Below are 23734 nucleotides of genomic sequence, written 5' to 3'. Positions count from 1 at the left end.
GCTCCTAGAAAGCACAGTTACTTACCGTAACAGGTGTTATCCAGGGACAGCAGGCAGATATTCTTAACGCATGGGTGACGTCACCGACGGAGCCCCGGTACGGACCTTTTTAACTAGAAAGTTCTAGTTGGCCGCACCGCGTATGCGTGAGTGCCTTCCCGCCCGACGGAGGAGAGCGTGGTCCCCAGTTAAGATAAGCCAGCTAAGAAGCCAACCCGGGGAGGAGGGTGGGACGTAAGAATATCTGCCTGCTGTCCCTGGATAACATCTGTTACGGTAAGTAACTGTGCTTTATCCCAGGACAAGCAAGCAGCATATTCTTAACGCATGGGTGACCTCCAAGCTAACAGAGAGGGAGGAGGGATGGTTGGCCATTAGGAAAATAAATTTTGTAACACAGATTGGTCGAAGTGTCCATCCCGTCTGGAGAAGGCATCCAGACAGTAGTGAGTAGTGAACGTGTGAACTGAGGACCAAGTGGCAGCCTTGCAGATTTCCTCGATGGGCGTGGAATGGAGGAAAGCCACAGAAGCAGCCATAGCTCTGACCCTGTGGGCCGTGACAGCACCTTCCAGTGAGAGACCGGCCCGAGCATAACAGAACGCAATACAGGCAGCAAGCCAGTTGGAAAGCGTCCGTTTAGAGACAGGACGACCTAGACGGTTAGGATAGAAGGTCAGAAAGAGCTGAGGGGACGAGCGGTGAGCCCTGGTACGGTCAAGGTAGTATGCAAGGGCAGGCTTACAATCCAGCGTGTGCAACGCCTGTTCCCCAGGATGAGAATGGGGTTTAGGGAAAAAGACAGGCAACACAATGGACTGGTTGAGGTGAAAAGCCGAGACCACCTTGGGAAGGAATTTAGGATGGGTACGCAGAACCACCTTGTCATGGTGAAAAACAGTGAACGGTGAATCGGCGACCAGTGCATGCATCTCACTAACCCTCCTGGCAGAGGTGATGGCAATGAGGAAAAGCACCTTCCATGTTAGAAGTTTGAGCGAAGTTGTGGCAAGAGGCTCAAAAGGGGGTTTCATGAGGGCTGATAAAACCACATTCAGGTCCCAGACGACAGGAGGAGGCTTCAGAGGTGGTTTGACATTGAAGAGGCCTCTCATGAACCGGGAAACCAGTGGATGAGCCGTGAGAGGTTTTCCGAGGATAGGCTCATGAAACGCAGTGATGACACTGAGGTGGACTCTGATTGAGGTAGACTTGAGGCCAGCGTCGGACAGAGAGAGCAAATAGTCCAGTACAGTTTCCACCGCTAATGAGGTGGGATCGTGATGATGCAGTAGACACCAAGAGGAGAACCTGGTCCACTTCTGATGGTAACATTGGAGGGTGGCCGGTTTCCTGGAGGCATCCAAAATGCGACGGACAGGCTGAGACAGATTCTCTGGAGAGGTCAGCCCGAGAGAAACCAAGCTGTCAGGTGGAGCGAAGACAGATTGGGATGCAGTAGAGACTGACGTTGCTGCGAAAGTAGAGTAGGAAACACAGGAAGAGGAATGGGCTCCCTGGAGCTGAGCTGAAGCAGGAGGGAGAACCAGTGTTGGCGAGGCCACCGAGGAGCGATGAGAATCATGGTGGCCCTGTCCCTGCGGAGTTTGGATAACGTCCGCAACATCAGAGGTAGTGGAGGAAAGGCATAGAGGAACCGATCCGTCCAGTCGAGCAGGAATGCATCTGGGGTCAGACGATGAGGAGAGAAGAGTCTGGAACAGAACTGGGGCAGCTGATGGTTGTGAGGCGCTGCAAAGAGGTCCACCTGCGGAGTGCCCCAGCGAGCAAAGATGGAGTGGAGTGTTGAAGGGTCCAGAGTCCACTCGTGAGGTTGAAGGATGCGGCTGAGATTGTCGGCCAGGGAGTTCTGTTCACCCTGGATATAGACAGCCTTGAGGAAGAGATTGCGGGCCGTGGCCCAGGTCCAGATGCTGAGAGCCTCCTGACAAAGGAGGCGAGATCCAGTGCCGCCTTGCTTGTTTATGTAGTACATGGCGACTTGATTGTCTGTGCACAGGAGAAGAACCTGAGTGCAGAGAAGGTGCTGGAAGGCCTTGAGAGCATAGAACATGGCTCTGAGTTCCAGGATGATGTTGACGCTCCTGAGGGGTCCAGAGTCCCTGGGTGCGTAGATCTCCCAGGTGATCTCCCCACGCATAGGGGGAGGCATCCGTGGTTATGATCATGGAGTGAGGGGGTAGATGAAAGAGTAGACCCCTGGAAAGATTTGAGGAGTTCAACCACCATTGAAGAGATTGCTGAAGAGACGATGTCACAGAGATGGGATGAGAAAGAAGATCCGTGGTCTGTGACCATTGGTTGGCAAGAGTCCATTGAGGTGTCCTGAGGTGGAGTCGCGCCAGAGGAAGCACATGGACCATCGAGGCCATGTGGCCCAGGAGGACCATCATCTGTCGGGCAGGAATGGAGTGATGAAGGAGCACCTGACGACAGAGGTGGAGCAGGGTCCATTGACGGTCGGAGGGGAGAAACACCCTCATTAGTGTGGTGTCGAGAACTGCTCCGATGAACTGAAGTCGCTGTGTGGGAAGCAGATGCGACTTGGGGTAGTTGATCTCGAACCCCAGGAGATGGAGGAAAGAGATGGTGTGATGAGTGGCTTGTAGCACAAGTGGAGACGTAAGTGCTTTCACCAACCAATCATCCAAGTAGGGGAACACCTGGAGGTTGTGAGACCTGAGGAAGGCCGCCACCACAATAAGGCACTTGGTGAACACCCTGGGCGATGAAGCGAGGCCAAAAGGTAGCACTTTGTACTGATAGTGACGGTGCTGTATCTGGAACCGTAGGTAGCGACGTGAAGTCGGATTGATTGGGATGTGAGTGTAGGCCTCTTTGAGGTCCAGGGAACATAGCCAGTCGTGTTGAGAGAGAAGAGGGTAAAGCGTGGCAAGGGAGAGCATTCTGAACTTCTCCTTGACCAGACACTTGTTGAGGTCCCTGAGATCGAGGATGGGACGAAGGTCTCCTATCTTCTTGGGAACCAGGAAGTAGCGGGAGTAGAATCCCTGACCCCTTTGGTCCGGAGGCACCTCTTCGATGGCATTGAGAAGGAGGAGGGATTGGACCTCCCTCAGGAGGAGGGGGGTTTGGGAGGAGTGAGAAGCAGACTCTACGGGAGGATTGTCTGGTGGAAGAGTCTGGAAGTTGAGAGAGTAGCCGTGACGAATGATGTTGAGGACCCATTGGTCTGATGTGATGACCTCCCAACGGCTGAGGAAGAGTTGGAGGCGACCTCCGATAGGCTGAGGAAGAGGCAATGATGGTGGGAGACTGGCTATGCCCTGGAGGAAAAAGTCAAAAGGGATGAGAAGGTTTTGATGGAGGAAGAGGCTTGGCAGGTTGGTGAGACTGTGAGCGAGCCTGAGTTTGATGCTGTTGACGAGGTCGGCGAGGCTGCTGTTGAGGTGGGATGAGAGGTCTGGCCGAGAACCTGCGTTGGTAGGAAGACTGCTGTCTGTAGGGGCGAGCAGGCGGGGTCTTCTTTTTAGGCTTCACCAGGGTGTCCCACCTGGTTTTTGGGTTGTTGAGTCTAGGGACTCCCCGAAGAGTTCATCACCAAGACAAGGTGCATTAGCCAGGCGGTCTTGGTGGTTAATGTCGAGGTCAGAAACTCTCAACCAGGCCAGACGCCGCATGGCAACAGCCATGGCAGACGCTCGAGAGGTCAGCTCAAACGAGTCATAAATGGAGCGCACCATGAATTTCCGGAGTTGGAGCAGACTGGAAATTTGTTGTTGAAAAAGAGGCACCTTACGTTCAGGGATGTATTTTTGTAAGGCGGAAAGTTATTGCACCAGATGCTTCATGTAGAAGGAGAAGTGAAAGGTGTAATTATTTGCCCTGTTGGCCAGCATTGCATTCTGGAAAAGGCGCTTGCCAAACTTATCCATAGTTTTTCCCTCTCTGCCAGGAGGGGTGGAGGCATAGACATTGGAGCCCTGAGTTTTCTTTAAGGTGGACTCCACCAGGAGAGATTCATGGGGCAATTGAGGCTTGTCAAACCCTGGGATGGGAATGACCCGATACAAGCTATCCAATTTGCGAGGGGCCCCCGGGACAGTGAGGGGGTTCTCCCAGTTCTTATAAAAAGTTTCCCGTAGGATGTCATGTACGGGTAACTTGAGGAATTCCTTAGGAGGTTGGTCAAAGTCTAAGGCATCGAGAAAGGCCTGTGACTTTTTAGAGTCGGACTCTAAGGGAATGGAAAGAGCAGCAGACATCTCCCTAAGGAATTTGGTGAACGAGGACTGTTCAGGTTTTGAGAGGGTATCAGTCACTGAAGGTTCCTCGTCCGTGGAGGAAGCGTCTTCCTCGGTACCGTGTGGGGATTCTTCCCATAAGTCTGGGTCCCTGATGTCGGGGTGCGCACGGCGGGACATCGGTGTGGAGGGCTCGGCATGGCGGGTTTTGGAGAGAGACTTGCCAGAGCGGACTGAGGCGGTACCGGGTGAGGAAGACCGGTGCCATACCTGGTACCGAGGATCGGCCTCAGAGCGGGTCTGTACCGGAGGTTGGGAAAGATGTGGCTCAGCCGAGAGGACCAGCATGGAAGTGTTGAGCGGTACCGAGGGGGTCGACACTGATGGATCGGTGCGAGGTTCGGACCGGTCCCGTACCGGAAGGTGCGGTGCCAGCAACGCCGGCAACAGTTGTTGGAGCTGTTGTTGTAGCTGCTCCTGTAACTGTGTTTGGAGTATGGCCGCGATGCGGTCGTCCAGGGGAGGCAACGGTACCGCTTTTTTCTTCTTCGGTACCATAGGTGCCGCTCTACGCTCCAGCGATGAGGAGGCCGATGACGAGGCACTCACCGATATCGGAGCGGAGCGTTTGCGGGGTCGATGCGGTGCCGAGGTTGCCGGTGTCGCAAACGTGGCAGGAGGGCGCTCAAGGGAAGTGGAAGGCTTCTTAGCCGGCTTACCTGGGGCCAGCGACCCCGAAGAAGGATCCGGTGGAGTTGAAGTAGTCGGGTTCGACTTTTGCGGTGCCGTCGACGTCGCGGCAGATTCCATGGCAGATCCGGTACCGAATAGAATATTTTGCTGGATCTGCCTATTTTTTAAGGTGCGCTTTTTAAGTGTAGCACAGCGGGTGCAGGTGTCCACCCGATGCTCTGGACCCAAGCACTGCAGGCACCAATTGTGCGGGTCGGTAAGAGAGATCGGGCGTGCACACCGCTGGCACTTCTTAAAGCCCGGTTGAGGGGGCATGAAGGGAAACACGGCCTCCGCAAAATCAAAGTCGGAGGCCTGTATGGTGGCCGGCCTGAAAAATAAAGAAAATCCGACGATTTTTTTTTTTGAAAATAAAAGGGAAAGTAACCCGAAGGGAAAAAAGAGAAAAACAACGAAAAATTACGCGAGCGGGAAGGCAGGAATTGATTTTTCAACGGCCGTTGAAAACACATGCGTCTTCTTCGCTCCGCGGAAACGAAGAAACTGGGGACCACGCTCTCCTCCGTCGGGCGGGAAGGCACTCGCGCATGCTCGGTGCGGCCAACTAGAACTTTCTAGTTAAAAAGGTCCGTACCGGGGCTCCGTCGGTGACGTCACCCATGCGTTAAGAATATGCTGCCTGCTTGTCCTGGGATAAACATAGAAACATAGAAAGATGACAGCAGAAAAGGGCTACAGCCCACCAAGTCTGCCCACTCTACTGACCCACCCCATTAAGTCTGAGTGCTAATGACCCAGCTCCTTAACTCGACCCTCGCAGGGATCCCACGTGGATGTCCCATTTATTCTTAAAGTCGAGCACGCTGGTGGCTCTGATCACCTGCTCCGGAAGTTTGTTCCACTGATCCACCACCCTTTCTGTGAAGAAATACTTCCTGGTGTCACCACTAAATTTCCCTCCTCTGAGTTTGAGCGGGTGCCCCCTTGTGACCGAGGGTCCCTTGGGAAAGAATATGTCATTTTCCACCTCAACACGACCTGTGACGTACTTAAATGTCTCTATCATGTCACCCCTTTCCCTGCGCTCTTCTAGAGTATAGAGCTGCAATTTGCCCAGTCTTTCTTCGTATGAGAGACCCTTGAGTCCGGAGACCATTCTAGTGGCCATCCGCTGGACTGACTCAGCTCGAAGCACATCTTTACGGTAATGTGGCCTCCAGAATTGCACACAGTATTCCAGATGAGGTCTCACCATGGTTCTGTAAAGTGGCATTATGACTTCAGGTTTGCGGCTAACGAAGCTTCTATTGATACATCCCATCATTTGCTTTGCCTTGGATGAGGCCTTCTCTACCTGTTTGGCAGCCTTCATGTCTGCACTGATGATTACTCTCAAGTCCCGTTCTTCTGAAGTCATAGCTAGTGTTTCTCCATTCAAGGTGTCCTGCTGCTTCCTCTTGGCGGTCCCGGCCCTTCTGTGAGCCCTGCGTCTGCGCTGCTTCCTCCATCGGAAGAGGAAGCAGCGCAGACGCAGGGCTCACAGAAGGGCCGGGACTGCCAAGAGGAAGCAGGACAATGGTAGGAGCTTCTACATGATGGGGGGGGGGGGGTCGGGAGGCTGTGGGGGTGCAGGTGGGAGTGCGTGCGAGCAGTCCTTCGGGGTGGGGGTGCGAACGGTCCTGCGGGGGGGGTGAATCGGCCGTCGGGGGGGGGGGGGGGGCATCAGGCTTTCAGGGTGGGGACAGGACTTCAAGGGGGAGAGGAGAGTCGGGGCGGGCGAAAGGAGAGTCGGGGTGGCCAGAGGAGAGTCGGGGCGGGCGAAAGGAGAGTCGGGCGGCGACGGGAGAGTCGGGGCGGCATGCGCAGTATACGGGTGTGCGCGGTATATAAAAATTTACATAAATTACAGTTTCCCGCGCGCTATACCCGTGTGCGCATTTTACACGGGTGCGCGGTATTTGAGTGAAAATACGGTAGTTTTCTTTTTACCTTTTTTTTTTAATTACAAAGCTGAAAGATCCTAGGGCAATCAAAATTACGACCTCAGCAGTACTAATAGGGACACATGACACATGCTTTCCTCTCAGCAACCGCTTTTTTTTTTTTTTTTTGGACACTCAATGCCCTGCCCAACCTGCCAAAGTGGGACATACCATTTCCCGGCAATTTGACCCATAGCGATTTCAGCCCCTCTGCCTTCGTTGCTACTCGGTCGGGATGGATATGGTAACGAAGGCAGAGGGGCTGGAATCGCTATGGGTCAAATTGCCGGGAAACAAGGGTGCGGGCATAAAATTGGGGCTGTACTATCGCCCACCTGGTACGCCAGAAGGAGTCGGACACGACTTGGAAGCTGAACTGAGACAGGAATGCAGGACTGGAAGTGTAACAGTGATGGGGGACTTCAACTACCCGGGGATAGACTGGAGTACGTGTCACTCCAACTGCACTAGGGAAACAGGATTTGTAGAAGCCGTGAGGGACTGCTTCATGGAGCAACTAGTCAGGGAACCGATGCGAGGGGGTGCTACTCTTGACCTCATCCTAAACGGATTAGGGGGGCCTGCAAGAGGGGTAGAAGTGGGAGGACCACTAGGCAACAGTGACCACAACGCGATCAGATTCAAATTAGAAAGGGGGACTCCCATAGTAAGGAGGACCGCAACAACTGCGCTCAGGAAAGGAAACTATGTTGCTATGAGGGAAATGGTGGGGAGGAAGCTCAGAAACATCTTTAGGATGGAGACTGTAGGAAGCGCCTGGACCCTATTCAGGGACACCCTGCAGAAAGCACAAAGAATGTACGTCCCCAGTTTCAGGAAAGGCTGCAAGAACAAGCGGTCAAAGGACCCGGCTTGGATGTTAACTGAAGTAAAGAGGACAATAAATGACAAAAAAGTATCCTTCCAGAGATGGAAAAAGGACCCAACGGAAGAAAATCACCAGGCGCACAGGAAATGCCAAAAGGAATGCCACCGAGAGGTTAGAAAAGCAAAAGGGAAATACGAAGAGGGGCTGGCCAGGGAGGCGAAAAACTTCAAGGCATTCTTCAGTTACGTTAAGGGGAAGCGATCAGCGAGAGAGGAGGTGGGGCCGTTGGACGATGGGGATAGGAAGGGAGTGATTAAAGAGGATAAAGAGGTAGCTGAGAGGTTGAACACGTTCTTCTCGTCAGTTTTCACGAGAGAAGACACATCTAATATACCGGACTCAGAGGAGCTCATGAGTGGGGAACAGGCCGAAAAATTGGAGCACATAGAGGTAAGTAAGGAGGATGTCCTCAAACAGATAGACAGGTTAAAATGCGGCAAATCACCGGGCCCAGATGGGATCCACCCAAGGGTTCTAAAGGAACTAAGACAAGAAATAGCGGGCACAATCCAGCATGTTTGCAACCTATCCTTGAAAACTGGTGAGGTACCAGAGGACTGGAAATTGGCGAATGTCACACCTATCTTCAAGAAGGGATCGAGGGGTGACCCCGGGAACTACAGGCCGGTGAGCCTAACTTCAATTATAGGGAAGATGGTGGAAGCTATGATCAAAGACGGCATTTGCGAGCACTTCGAGAGAAATGGCCTACTGAGAACAAGCCAGCACGGATTCTGTAAGGGAAGGTCGTGCCTAACGAACCTTCTGTACTTCTTTGAGGGAATAAGCAGTTGGGTGGAAATGGGGAACCCATAGACATCATTTACCTCGATTTTCAAAAGGCTTTCGACAAGGTGCCACATGAAAGGCTGCTTAGGAAGCTGTGGAATCACGGGGTGGGAGGGGATGTGCACAGATGGATCAAGCACTGGTTGTCGGGTAGGCTGCAGAGGGTCGGAGTGAAGGCCCAATATTCTGACTGGCGGGGAGTCACGAGCGGTGTGCCACAGGGATCGGTGCTGGGGCCGTTACTCTTCAACATATTTATCAATGACCTGGAAAAGGAGGCAAAGTGCGAGGTTATAAAATTTGCAGACGATACCAAACTGTGCGGTAGAGTTAGGTCCAGGGAGGAGTGTGAGGACCTGCAAAGGGACCTGGACAAGCTGGAAGACTGGGCAAACAAATGGCAAATGCGCTTTAACGTGGAAAAATGCAAGGTCATGCATATAGGGAAAAAGAACCCGTTGTTCAACTACAAATTGGGGGGGGGGGCATTATTGGGAGACAGCAGACTTGAGAGAGACTTGGGTGTGCTGGTGGATGCATCACTGAAGCCATCTGCACAGTGCGCAGCAGCCTCGAAAAAAGCCAACAGGATGCTGGGCATCATAAAGAGGGGCATAACAACCAGGACGCGGGAAGTCATCATGCCATTGTATCGAGCGATGGTGTGCCAACATCTGGAATACTGCGTTCAGTACTGGTCGCCACACCTCAAGAAGGACATGGCGGTACTTGAGAGAGTCCAAAGGAGAGCAACAAAACTGGTAAAAGGGCTGGAACACTGCCCATACGCCGAGAGGTTGAATAGGCTGGGGCTCTTCTCTCTGGAAAAGAGGAGGCTCAGGGGAGATATGATAGAGACCTTCAAGATCATGAGGGGCATAGAGAGGGTGGATAGGGACAGATTCTTCAGACTGAAGGGGACAACAGGTACGAGGGGGCATTCGGAGAAACTGAAGGGAGATAGGTTCAAAACAAATGCAAGGAAGTTTTTTTTCATCCAAAGGGTCGTGGACACTTGGAATGCGCTACCGGAGGAAGTGATCAGGCAGAGTACAGTACAGGGATTCAAACAGGGATTGGACGGATTCCTGAGGGATAAAGGGATCGTGGGATACTGAGAGAGGTGCTGGGATGTAATACAAGTATAGAAAACTAACCAGGTAATAAGTATGGAAACCCAACCAAGTCGTGAATGTGCAAGACCGGAGGATTAGGACTTCGATGGGAAGATAGGACTTCAAATGGGAAACCAAGGTGGCAAGGGGGCCCCTTCTGGTTATTCAGACAGGTCGTGACCTGTTTGGGCCGCCGCGAGAGCGGACTGCTGGGCAGGATGGACCTATGGTCTGACCCGGCGGAGGCACTGCTTATGTTCTTACAAGCTCCGACACTTCGTAACTCAGGTAGAGGTAATATACCCCCACCCGCACACCATCACTGAGCACCCAGGGTGTGCAATAAATCAAGGTAAAAACGTTCACAAATCAAAAACGAGTGAATCAACTAAAGTGAATAACAGGTGAGACCTGAGCGACCCCTAAATGAACCCTACCAGCTAAAACCCCAGCAAAAAATCAAAAATCAGAAAAACGATAACTTAACTGAAAAACGAAGAATGAAGAAGAAACTCATCTTTAAAGCACAAAATTAAAGCGCGTCCGGATACCAGGTTCAACCGAGCTGGTTTCGGGGAAGAACCCTTCTTCAGGAACCCAGGAACCCGACGGAAAAAAAAAAAAGAGGAGGCTGGAGGGCGGGGGAGAAAAACATAGGGGAAGCCACTGCTTGCCCTGGATCGATAGCATGGAATATTGCTACTCCTTGGGTTTTGGCCAGGTACTAGTGACCTGGATTGGCCACCATGAGAACGGGCTACTGGGCTTCAGTGTTCTCCCCAGAAATTTTTTCCAGCCGGGTGGCATGAAAAAGTAGCCGGGTGGGGCGGGCGGGGAAATTTGGTAGTGGAGAAAATTAAATGTATACTATTTTTATTAGTTAATTATTATTATTTTCCAATGCTCGATATGACTTCCTTTTTTAAGGTGTGACACTTGTGCCAGAATATTTTTACTAAATCTAAGAAGTATCCAATTCTAGAAGTGAATAATTAGATAGTCACCCTCTTTCAAATGGTATAGAGGTTTAAAAAAGGGAAATGCGTTAATGAAGTCATTAGGTTCAATCTAACCATTTATTTCTGCATGAATTTAAACAACTAAAAAAAAAAAGATAAATATAGCTCATCCAGTCATACAAGAAATGGCTGTACAACACCTCTAATAATGTTTTGATCACTAGGTTCCTTCCTGAGGTCTCACTGAGGATATAAAATAGATGCTATCCCCACTTCCAGACCTCTTCCACATAATTTATGGAGAGGTGTTACTAAGCCTTGAAGGGCACCTGTGTGATTAATCTTTATCTGCTTCTTTTTTATTTTGCTATAGTGCAAAGTAAAAGCTAGGGCAAAACAGTATAGGTAAAGATGCAGGTAATAATTAGCAATGTATTAAAAATATTTTATTTTTATTTGCTTATAATGTCATTTGAAAGCTACTTGAAATAATACAACTTTAATTTAATTCTTTATAATGTGTGTCTGTGTGTTGGGGGGGGGACAACACCTACGTCAACAGTAAAGTTAGAATAGAGTCATTAAATCCAGTGGTGTACCTAGTATATATGACAGCCAGTGCTAATCATTTTTTTAACAACCCCCTCCTCTATATAAAAAAAGATATTTTTAGTAATAATCCATGAGTCACACAATAAGGGTGCATCTAGGAAAAGGCAGCATCTTAAACACTGCAGTGAGCACTAGAACACCAACACACGCATTGTAAAACTAAACAAACCAGATCCTACACAGTCAATTGATCCTGTAGTCGATGCTAACAGAAAGCCATGTCCTTTTCATACACACAGAACACAGATACACCCTCGCCCAATATGGAATAATCACAAACTAAAAATAGAAATATGTAGACAAAAGTTAAACTGAACCAAGAAACCAGACTCTGCATACAATGCAACACCACAGAAACAGTGACACATGTCCCCTAATACTGTGCAAAATATAAAGACAGTAGATGTAAATTTGAAAAAAAACTTCTACATAACAGTCACCACTTTACAAATTAACAAATAGAAATAAAACAAATAATGAGAAATATGAAAATACCATTTTATTGGACTAATCCATGTTTCAATTAGCTTTCAGAGGCCAAATCTTTCTTCAAGACAGTACAGTAAACAGCTGTTATGGTATCCTGTCCTGATCTGAGGAAAGGGGTTTAGTCCCCCCCCAAAATTGCCTTATTTCCATTTCCTATTGATAAATTTTAATCAATACAGTTACAATACTACTTGATTCTACGTAAAGCAAAAAAATATATATATTTTTCTACCTTTTGTCGTTTCTGCTTTAGTCATCTTCTCTTCACTCTCTTCTTTCTATTCAGCATTTGTCCTCGCTCCCTTCCAGGCAACATCTGTCCTCTCTCTTTGCCCCTTCCACCAGCCTCTACCCTCTCTCTTCCCCTTCCATCTACTGTCCACCCTATCTCTGCCCCTTGCATCCACTGTCCACCCTTTCTGCCTCTTCCATCCAGTGTCTGCTCTCTCTCTGTTCCATATGGTATATTCCCTCTTTCTATGTCTCTTCAGTAAACTCTATATCCTGTGCCCTTTCTCTCCTTTGTACATGATTTATTTCAGCTTCAACCCCTCTCCATTTTTTGTCTCCACCCCTCCCCTATGCTCTGGCATCTCTCTCTTCTCCTTTCCTTCCTTCCTTCCTTGCCACTCCACCCCATGGTCTGACATCTCTCTCCCCCTTCCCTTCTCTCCCCCCCCCTCTCCAGTATCTGCCTCTCTCTTTCTCTCCGTCTTTCTTCTGTGAGGAGATCATGTTGATCTTGAACACTGAATAATTCTTCCATATTCCCCATATCACTAAACTGTAGTCTGGTCCAGCAGACTGCTTTGGCACTATTACATGGGTAATAGTAAATTCATTATGCATCAGCTTTCCACACAGAATGCCACAAGTCTCTATTTCTTGTGCTGTGTTTACATCTGCCAGCAGCAGAAACTTGTGAGACAGATCCCTTGGCAATACTACACTTTGGAGCCCTTTGACCATCTGGTTCTGTATGGCTGCAGGCTTTAAAGCTCTGTTTACTGGAGGAGACTGTCCAGCATACATAGTTGCATCACTCTTAAGGATCTGATCAGAGATTACATTAGACAAGGTGGTATTTTTAGGCATGGAAAAACAGGACATGTTCTCCTCAATCTGCTCAGATGCCGTCTGATCTCGGGCTAAATCTTGCCTCCTGAGCTAATCTTCAAAGGAGAGCGGAGTGAGAGCCATATCGGCAGTGACATCCGTTTTGGGCCGCATGTTGTGCAGGGCTGGACTAACGCAAGTTGTAAGTTTCCTTCCATCGCTGACCTAACTTCCATAAATCAGCAACAGAGGGAAGCTTACAACTCGCTGCTCTTGCTTGCTTTGGGCCTTCCTCGTTGCCGGGTCCTGCCTTCACGGAAACAGAAAGTAGGCAGGACCCGACAGCGAGGAAAACCCGAAGCAAGCAAGAGCAAGTTGTAAGCTGACCTGTCTCCTATAGCGAACCCATGCTCCGGGGCGTGTGCATGCCGACTTCCCTTCTCTTCCCCCCTCAGGACTTTCGGTTTTGGAGGGAAGCGGCATGCACGTTAGAGCCCCGCCGGGGAGCATGGGTTCAAGTCGCTTGCTGGCGTTAAAAACTAAAAAAAAATAAAATAAAAATGTCAGGCTCCTGCGATTCAGGCTGTGCCGAGTCAGCCCGGTAAATCTCCAAGCCGGTGAGAAGGTTTGTTTTTTTTTTAATGTTGAGCAGAAGGCGGCAGCAGCAGCAGGATTGCGATCGAGATTACAGCCGGGCGCTCATCTAAATTAGCTGGGCGGAGCGCCCGGCTGAAAGGCCCTGGGGAGAACACTGGGCTTGATGGACTAAGGGTCTGACCCAGTAAAGCTATTCTTATGTTCTTAATAATTTGTATTTCGCATATCCTACAATTCTATGCAGATTACAAATTATTCAGGTACTCAAGCATTTTTCCCTACTCCCACTCTAATATACCTGGGGCAATGGGGATTAAGTGACTTGCACAGGGTAACAAGGAGCAGTGTGGGACAGTTTGAACAGAATCTGCCCCAGCACCGATCCTTGAGGCACTCCACTGCTCACCTTTCTGTCCTCCAAGCAAATTCCGTTAACCTCCACCCTCTGTTGTCTGTTCCTCAACCAGTTTCTAATCCAATTCAACACTTTGAGTCCTAACTTCAGCCAGTCGTTTGTTCAAGTCCTCCTATGAGAAACAGTGTCGAAGGCTTTGCTGAAATCTAAGAAAATTATATCTAGCACTCATTCTTGAACAAATTCTCTCATCACCCAATCAAAGAATTCAATCGTTTGGCATGATTTACCTCTAGTAAAGCCATGTTGTCTTAGTAAAGCCATGTTGTCTCAGATCTTGTGAGCCATTAGATTCTAGACACTGCCTCCCCTTCAGCAACGCTTCCATTATTTTTCCAATAACTGAAGTGAGGCTTAACTAATTTGTAATTTCCCACTTCATTTCTGCGACCACTTTTGTGAAGAGAAACCACATCAACTCTTTTCCAATACAATGGAACCACTTCCATCTCCACGGATTTATTGAACAAATCTAAGTGGAGCTGCCAGAACCTTTCTGAGCTCCCTCAATGTCCTGGGACGGATACCATCCAATTCCTTGGCTTTATCGACCTTTAATTTTTTAAGTTGTTCATAAACGTTTTCTTCCATGAATGGCACGGTATCAACTCCATTCTCACTTGAAATTTTGCCTGTCAATTGTGGTTCTTCTCCAGGATTTTCTTTCTTGAACACATAGAAACAGAGGCAGATAAAGGCCAAATGGCACATCCAGTCTACCCACCTACAACATCCGTTATCTCCTCCTCTCCCTATAGGCTAAGGCTCTTTACACTTGCATTGTGAGGTCATGGAGCATTATTGTGAGCATAAGTATTTGTTTAGCACATTTGCTTTTTCCTCATCACTCTCTACATAGTGGTTCACAGCATTTTTCAGTCTTGCAATTCCATTTTTTATCTTCACCTGTTCACTAATATACCTGAAAAAAATTTGTGTATCCCTTTTTTATATTTCTAGCCATTTGCTCTTCCACCTGTGCTTTCACTTGATGTATCTCTCTCTTGGCTTCTTTCATTTTCATCCGATATTCCATTTTGTGCTCCTCTTCTTGAGTATTTTTATATTTCACAAATGCCATCTTTTTGCCTTTATTTTCTAGGTTGGAGAATCATATGTTTCCTTTTCCTCTTGTTTTTGTTTATTTTCCACACATAAAGGTTGATAGCCATTTTTATTGCTCCTATCAGCTTGGACTACTGTTTTTCCATTTCCCTTAGGTCCACCCAAACTATTAGCTCTTTCTTCATGTACTCCTCCATTTTACTAAAGTCCATATTAGAGAATGACACGGTAACAAAATTCATAATCGTTCTGTATCAACCAGCACTGGAGGAGCTACGCAGGCAGATTCGCTCCTCCACCACTTCAATGACTTCTGTTCCCAAGCCTCTGAAATTTCTGCGACCTCACTATGGCAAGCTGAAAGAGATTTATGAAAGCATGGCTTCTGGAGAGAACAAGGTTGGCTCTTTTATCCAGCCATGCTAGAGGAGTTGAGATTAGAAGCTCTTTCTGCTTTTGTAACAAGGTCAACATACCACTTACTGTTTCTGAGCAACATTTCAGTGCTAGTCATGGACCTTGCTTGCCATATGGCTTTTGTTTAGTTAGATGCAGGTAAGGCTTTACCAGACAGTGCAAACTATGAGGTTTTTACTGCTCCCTGCATGAACAGCCTGGAGTATTAGAGTTGCTGCAGAAGATTTCCTGTGCTTGACTTGCCTTACTTGGTGCTTGCTAGAAAGCGCATCAAGAGCTTGTCGGTTGGCGGGGGGTGATTAGATTACTTTTTTTTTTTTTTAATTCTTTATTCATTTTTAAACTTTCATCAAGTGTACAAAAATTCATAATAAACACAATTAATTTGAGAACTTGAACATCTTATCATTATAACTTATAAGTACAAATGTAACCCTCTCCCCACCTTCCCTCAAAGCCCCTTAATCATTATAAGATCATATACTTGAAACCCTCCCCCCACCCCCTACTAAATGGTGTATAATTAATAGAAAAATGGCATTCAATCATGACAAGAAGATGTTAATGGCTCCCATATTTTAATAAAATTTTATAATTTCCATTCTGTACCGCTAATGATCTTTCCATTCTATATATGTGACATACTGAGTTCCACCAAAAATTAAAATTAAGTTTACTATGATCTTTCCAATTATTAGTAATATGTTGGATGGCAACTCCAGTCATAATCATTAAAAGTTTATTATTACACGAAATGACGGAGGTGATCAGTGGAGTGCCACAGGGCTCGGTCTTGGGCCCGATCCTATTCAACATCTTTATAAGAGACTTGGCAGAAGGGCTTCGCGGTAAAATAACATTATTCGCTGATGACGCCAAACTAAGTAATGTAGTGGGCAAATGCAAAACGGACGAAGATTCAATGCCCGACAACATGATGCACGACCTACTCCTACTAGAGCGCTGGTCTAGGACCTGGCAACTCAGCTTCAATGCCAAAAAATGCAAACTTATGCACCTAGGCAGCCAAAATCCATGCAAGACTTATACCCTTAATGGTGAGATCCTAACAAGAACGGTAACAGAACGAGACTTGGGGGTGATTGTCAGGGAGGACATGAAGGCTGCCAGTCAGGTGGAGCAGGCTTCATCCAAGGCAAGACAGATCATAGGTTGCATACGCAGGGGTTTCGTCAGCCGTAAGCCGGAAGTCATTATGCCATTGTATAGATCCATGGTGAGGCCCCACCTGGAATACTGTGTGCAATTCTGGAGGCTGCATTATCACAAGGATGTGCTGAGACTGGAGTCGGTTCAGAGAATGGCCACCCGGATGGTCTCGGGACTCAAGGATCTCCCATACGAAGAACGGTTAGACAAATTACAGCTATACTCGCTTGAGGAGCGCAGAGAGAGGGGAGACATGATCGAGACGTTCAAGTATCTCACGGGCTGCGTCGAGGCAGAGGAAGACATCTTCTTTTTCAAGGGACCTGCGGCAACAAGAGGGCATCCGTGGAAAATCAGGGGCGGGAAACTACGAGGTGACACCAGGAAATTATTTTTCACTGAAAGGGTGGTTGATCGCTGGAATGGTCTTCCATTGCAGGTGATTGAGGCCAGCAGCATGCCTGACTTTAAGGCCAAATGGGATCAACACATGGGATCTATTCACAAGGCAAAGGTAGGGGAGGGTCATTAGGGTGGGCAGACTAGATGGGCCGTGGGCCCTTATCTGTCGTCTATTTCTATGTTCTATGTTTCTATGATGATTAGATTACTGATGGAGCAGCAGACTAGAAGAGAAAAATGAAAGGTTAGGACTACATTTCACCTCCTTGTGACTTTGGACCCCATGTTCTTGTGATATGACACAATGGAGCCTTCTCCTGCCGGGGCCTCCTATGTGCCGCATTGCTGATGACATCATCAGCGATTCAGCAGAAGGAATGCCCCGATGGGAGAAGGCTGCGAAGCAGCCTGTTTAGAGTGCTGCCAACGCTGCTCTGTGGAATGAGGTAGTAGGTCTCGCGGTCGGAGGGGTTCGGATGGGGGGGGAGGGCTTATATTAAGACCTACCCTGAAAATCATGCTAGGTCTTATTTTCAGGGAAACACTGTAGTTGAATGCATGCAGTAAGCTTTGTATGTAGCAAGCACAAAATCTGGGGAAAACCCCATGGCTTGGCAGTGGCCAAAGAAGAGGCCTGAAAGACCTGTTCTTGTCTCTCCAATCTAGGTGGAGGCTCAGCTGAAGAAACAACCAAAATGGCGGAATTTCCTGTCAAAGAAGAAAAACCTGCCGAAAAAAGTTCACCCACAGAAGAGGCCTGAAAAGGTAAAAACCGTGTTAAGGAAATCTCCAGAAAACACCGATGTGACGGCAAGAGAATCCCAGGCCTCCCCATCACTGGCCAATGCAACTGCCAGGAAATCCCCAGGCCTCTCCGCCGCCCTCGCAGCTGCTGGGGAATTCCTCTTGCTGGCTTGCAAAGCCGACCCCAATGAGGTTTCTTCTTTGCGCGGCAGTGAGCAGAAATGAGACATGCTGGCATCGTTGAGGTCTCAGCAGGAGCACACTGAGCACTTCTTCAGGTGAGAAATGCTCATTGTGAAAACCACTAGGCAGGCCCAATTGACAAAACCAGTCAGCTAGGGAAAAAATATATATATATGAATGAAAAGTTTCCCTTCAGACCAGCACTAACACAGTGAATGGCTCTGCCTGCTTTATTTTTAAGTTAAAAGAGCAGACCCCACTGGCTCTCTAAGCCACAGTCAGTGCCCTCAGGCAATGCATACAGCTGAGGAACCACTAAACCCAGAGGAGGAAAGGGGGGATTCAACCTCTGTCCGGACAAGAACAGAGCCAGAAAAAATAAACCTCCTATCCATAAGCACATAAGCATCGCCTCTGCCGAATCAGACCATAGTTCCATCGTGCTCAGCAGTCCGCACTCGTGGCGGCCCCCCAGGTCCATGACCTGTAGTGTTCTTTCACTTAAGACATTTTATCCCTTTCAACAGCCACAACCTAAAGGCCTAACAGCAGTGCACAGTGAAACTTGAAACTTATCACCTCCACCTGCTGGAGACTGAGAATAGACCAATTCTAAGAGGTACTGCAAAGCCCACTTCAGAGTATTCTCAGTCTCCACCTGCTGGAAAAGGAGCGAGCGTAAATCCATCTGTCTATGTCAGTCTGGAGGGACGCCAAAGAATAGTTATTTACAGGTTCTGTACAAGTTGGAAACATGACAGCAGCTCCTTACCTTGGCCTTCTCAAAGTCCAGGTCCTTTCCAATGGTTGAAAGCAGTCGGCACAGACACTCAAGTGATTCCTCATCGTGATTCTTTAGCAATTTTAGCACACAGTCATGCATTATGGCTTCCGTCAGCATCTTAAGTTTGAACAGCTCCCCAATGAACTTTATATTCCCTAGAGACCGCCTCCTAGCCTTGTCACGAGCATCCTCCAGTTCGTCTCGTAGACGAGTTTTCTCCTCTGGCTGCAGAAGCAGAAAAATCACACCAAAGTATGAAAACCAAAAAGTCAGAAATATGCATAGTGCAGCATAATATACAAGCCTAGTGTCTGGGTACTATCAGCAATAGAAGTACAGACAGTGGCGTAGTAAGGGTGTACCCGTCTTCCTCTCCACCATCCCGCTCCTTCCTCCACTCTACTGCTGCGTGTGTGCGCTGCTTCCCTTCCCCCATACCTCTGTAACGTTCCTGGCATGAGCAGTAACCCCAACCTGCTGTTGCACCAGCGTCGGCTCTTCCTCTGACATCACTTCCTGGACCTAGGCTAGGAAGTGACGTCAGAGGAAGAGCTGATGCTGCCTGCTGCTCACACCAGGAATAAAGGGACATCGGGGGGGGGGGGGGAGGGAGGGAAGAGGTGTGCGTGAGTGGCAGGAGGGGGCGGGAAAGGAGCATGTGGAGGGGGGGTGTAAGAGAAGAGGGGTGCCTCTCACCCTCACTACGCCACTGAGTACAAAAGGACTGATGCATCCAAAGGACAAAGGCTCAGAGTAATCTGATGCTGCATGGCAGCAGTAAAGGTGGGTGTTCTACTGGGGAACATATATTTTCAGCACAGGATGGGGGGATGCATGGCAAAGACAGGGGGGCAAGAGACAAGGTGGACAAGTTCTGTTTCTTATGATTTCCAAATCCAAATCCCACCAATCAGTTTAGAGAAATGTGCAACAAAAAGCCTATCTGACTGGGAGAAAGAAAATTACAGCACTGACTATACTAAGGATTACCGTAGCTGCTGCCTCCAACTCTTTCTGCTTCTTCTCAAACACCTCATCATCATCCTGATCCTTCTCAAACTCCTTCTGACAACGGTTCAGCAGCAATTTTCGAAAGTTCACGGTTACACCGGGTTTGTCTGTGGTGGGGACCTTCAGCTAAATGGAAAGCATGGAGAGAGATAAGCAAATACACCAGGAAACCCATCTTATTGTCTTAAGTGAAAGTGCAGTCTACAGTATGTGGGGAATGTGGCAGGGAATCTACTACAGTTTGGAAGAACAGAATATAAATATGTTTCTGGATACACTCAAAGCCTCCGTGTATCCAGCTGAAATAATGCAGAGCTTCTTGAACCCCATGCTAAGGTATGACAGAATAGTCAGTAGTTAACATACATACCCCAATAAGGCAGCGACACATGTTGGCATAAGCAACAGAGAAGTTGGGCTCTGATATGGCCTTCTCAAAGATCAGGTCAATGACCCCTTTCAGCCTCTCCTCAGTATCGATGGCCAGGTCAGTCACCTGCTTCATCAGCTGCTGGAACATCTGTGGTGTCAACTTATTCAATATACTGCGCACACGACGAAACAGTTCCTGCAGCATAAAACAAATCAATGAGACTCTGAGGAAAGCAGTTAGAATGTAGTCTCAAAACATTAAACCTGGGAGAGACTGAGGTTATGCCCCCGAGAACCCCGAGATCTCTGATCCTACAAATTCATCCCACCTCCCTCTTTCCTTCAGTCTAACCTTAGAACCAGGTGGCACTAAGATGAAAGCCCAAATCCTGACGCCATTTCCCTGCTTCCTGCTTTATGATTGATACCAGCAGAATGAAAAAATTAAGCATTTTCCCCAGCTCCTTTTATTGCAGCAAAATGAAAACAGGAAGGAGAGATGGAAGATTAGGTTTATACCTTCGATAATCTTCTTTCTGTTAGTCCCTAGAGGATTCCATACGCTAGGTGTTCAATCCCAACCCACAATCCGGGAGTTGCAGAAATCAAACACTTTTCTGAGCACATGCTCCTCCACCCCCTTAGCCTGAGAGCTAGCAAACATATCCAGTTAAGTCTCAAAGCCAAGGAACATACCTGAACAAATCCATGACAAGGGGTACAGGGGGGGGGAGGGGAAGATCCTCCAACAACACAAACAAGTCTTGAATTGGGCTGCTCTGCAAAACATGAACATATAATAAACAGGCACAAAGGCAGCTCAGAAAAACATTGAGGAACAATGTAGAACTAACCTGCTGGGTGCAATGAGCACCCAAGAAAAACCTTCGGTAATGCACAGAAAACTCCCCACAGAATCTGGCAACTGGCTAGAAAATCTTCAAGCCTCTATGGAGAATAACTGAGGCAGAAAAGCAGGTTATTCCAAACAACTGAGTATATACGGAGAGGACGGGTAATATGGAATCCTACAGGGACTAAAAGAAAGAAAATTATTGAAGGTATAAGCCAAATCTTCCATTCTGTTACGTCCCTTTCGGATTCCATACACTAGGTGAGATACCAAAGCAATGGTAACAGCTAGGGAGGGACGAGCCTACCTTTAATACCGAGGTCCCAACAGTGGCATCAGAACGAGCTGCCACATCCATTCAGTAAAACAGGGTAAAAGAATGGAGAGGGGACCAAGTAGCCAGCCTGCAAATTTCATCAGGATGAATCTCATGAGACTTCATCTATGGCACAGCCACACTTCTAGTCGAGTGTGCTCTAAGCGAAATCGGTGGCTGCATGCCACAGGCGATGTAAGTCATGGAAATGGCCATTCGGAAGAGGAAGTGACGTCATCGTGGCTGATGGCAGCCTAGAGCGATAGCTCCGCGGACCCCCGTGCTGTTTTTGGCGATCTTCGCGCGAGTTCGCGTGCCTGCACTGTCTGCCTCCCTCAGCTTGTTTGTGAAGCTGCCTTGCTGCGTCTCGATGGCGACGCGAAAGAAACAAACAGATATTAAAGCGTTCTCCTCACCGATCCCGAATGGGCCTCTTAAACCTGGCTCTAAAATGGCGCCCGATCCGGCCGCGGCTGCGGAGGGCCCACCTGCTGATGCAACGCTGCCGACTCTACAGCTGGAGATGCGTGGTTGGTTCCAAGAACTGAAATCTGAAATCTCTGCAGTTCGAGCTGATATCCATGCTGTTGTTGCTGAGCTAAAACGAGAGGTGGGTGAAATCGGAAATCGGGTGGGAGAGACGGAGGTTGCAGTGGAAGCACATGGCTCTGAAATAACACAGCTGAGAGGCAGGATTGCAGCGCTGGAGGAAAAGGCTGATGTGAGCACCCTTAAGCTGGAGGATCTGGAGAATCGCTCCAGACGGTGCAACCTTCGCTTTCGGGGTGTGCCAGACACTGTTTCTGACCCTCGCTGTATGGAGGTGATTGATCATATATGTATACAGGCACTGGAGACTGCTGGCTTGCCTGTGGAAGTGGGTAAACCATTGCTGGATAGGGCACACCGCATACCTGGCCCTCGTGATGTGAACCGCCCTCGTGATGTTGTGGCTTGTTTCCATCGCTATATGGATAAGGAGCATGTGCTTAGGGCGGTGAGGCGCTCTGGGGGAACTGTGAAATGGGAAGAAGCGGACATTGATGTTTATCCTGATATAGCTCCAGCAACCCTGGCCCGCCGTCGCACGTATAGAGACTGCACCCGTATACTGCAGGAGCGCAGTGTTCGATATAGATGGATTTATCCCATCGGACTGGCTTTTACACATGCAGGCAAGACCTACACTGCAATAACTGTGGCGGATGTTCAGGCTCGAATGGTGGAAGCAGGTTTGATGGCAGCTTCAGAAATGGCACCACTTCCTCAGAGGTCTCCTGTGCCCAAATCAGGAAGAGGGCTGGGATGGCAGAGAGTGGCTAGATCGGCTGCAGCTCGTCGCCCTTTGGAGACGGCTGCCCCCTCACCCACTTGAACATTTATATTTGTGCACTGTGATTAAGAAATTTTGTGCTGTGACTGTTTTTTCTTCTCTTTGCTGAGCGACATCTGTCGCGAAGATTGTTTATAGGGCTTGTTCTGGGGGTCCCTTTGTGAACTGTTTCTCTACACTTCCTGTACCATGGTTACCAGGTGCTTCGGTGGCTGGACCATGTGGGGTATTGTTGGGGGGTTGGGGGGAGGGGGGGGTGTTGGTGCTGGGAAAAGTGGTGACCGAGTGCTTTCTTGTATGATTGTATGGAAGAGTGTTTGTATAATGTTTCTCTTACGGTTACGATTGCAGGGGTTGGTTGATTTGGCTGCTTTGGAACTAATGGTTGATTTGGTAATGCTGTGCTTTTTCTTTTCTGGTACAAATGGATAAACTCACTTTGCTATCTTATAATGTACATGGGCTGAATTCTCCACAAAAACGACGCTTGTTATTTAAAGAAATGAGCCGCCTGAATAGTGCGGTTGGATTTATTCAGGAGACCCATTTTCAATCTCACTATGAGAAATTGCTTACACACCACAACTACCCACACGTTTTCCTTTCTTCTAATAAGGTTCGGAAAAAGACCCAGGGGGTGGGCATCTTAATACATAAACGTGTCCAGGTGGTGTTGAGAGAGGTGGTGCGGGATGTTGAGGGCCGCTACATATTGGTCAAGGCTGAGTTGGATGGCGCCTTGTATAGTTTGCTGAATGTCTATGCCCCAAACGCTGGTCAGGGGGCCTTCTTTACGTTGTTAGAACGTGTGCTGTTAGATCATGTAGAAGGTACACTCCTTGTGGGTGGAGATTTTAACCTTACTTGCTATCCTCAGGAGGATAATTCAAATTCATCCATCCGCTACGCTAGAGGCGACAGAAGAGCTTTGCTGCGCTTCTTGCGTAGGCATGATTTGATAGATGTGTGGCGTTATTTACATCCAGGCACGCGAGATTACACATTTTATTCATCGAAACATAATTCCTATACTAGAATTGATATGTGGATGCTACCTCGTATTGCTTTGCCTCGAGCCCTGGCCTCCAGTATTGAGCCCCGGGTGTGGTCAGATCATGCTCCTTTGACTCTGGAGTTACAGATTGGACAGGTTAGAGGCGGCCGTCGCTTGTGGCGTATGAATGACTCTTTGTTAAAAGATCCCAATACCTTGACTCTTTTAGAGACGGATGTCGAGGAATTTTTTGCATTCAACGACATAG

At 48.4% G+C, this 23734-nt stretch overlaps 1 protein-coding gene across 8 annotated transcripts in view; it reads right to left on the bottom strand.

Moving 5' to 3' along the window:
* The window catches only part of EIF4G1 (eukaryotic translation initiation factor 4 gamma 1), a 292071-nt gene that overhangs the window by 95407 nt on the left and 172930 nt on the right, over nucleotides 1-23734 (bottom strand). For all 8 annotated transcript variants that reach the window (XM_033959150.1, XM_033959151.1, XM_033959152.1 and 5 more), the window contains 3 exons: nucleotides 19969-20166; nucleotides 19578-19724; nucleotides 18576-18812 (listed from right to left, as the gene is read on the bottom strand). In XM_033959150.1, the coding sequence (XP_033815041.1) occupies nucleotides 18576-18812; nucleotides 19578-19724; nucleotides 19969-20166 (582 nt within the window). The remainder of the gene's footprint in view (nucleotides 1-18575; nucleotides 18813-19577; nucleotides 19725-19968; nucleotides 20167-23734) is intronic.

Source organism: Geotrypetes seraphini, chromosome 9, assembly GCF_902459505.1.
Source record: "Geotrypetes seraphini chromosome 9, aGeoSer1.1, whole genome shotgun sequence".
Classification (NCBI taxonomy): Eukaryota; Metazoa; Chordata; class Amphibia; order Gymnophiona; family Dermophiidae; genus Geotrypetes; species Geotrypetes seraphini.
Note: the sequence above shows the minus strand (reverse complement) of the source record. Positions and strands in the feature narration are given on the sequence as shown.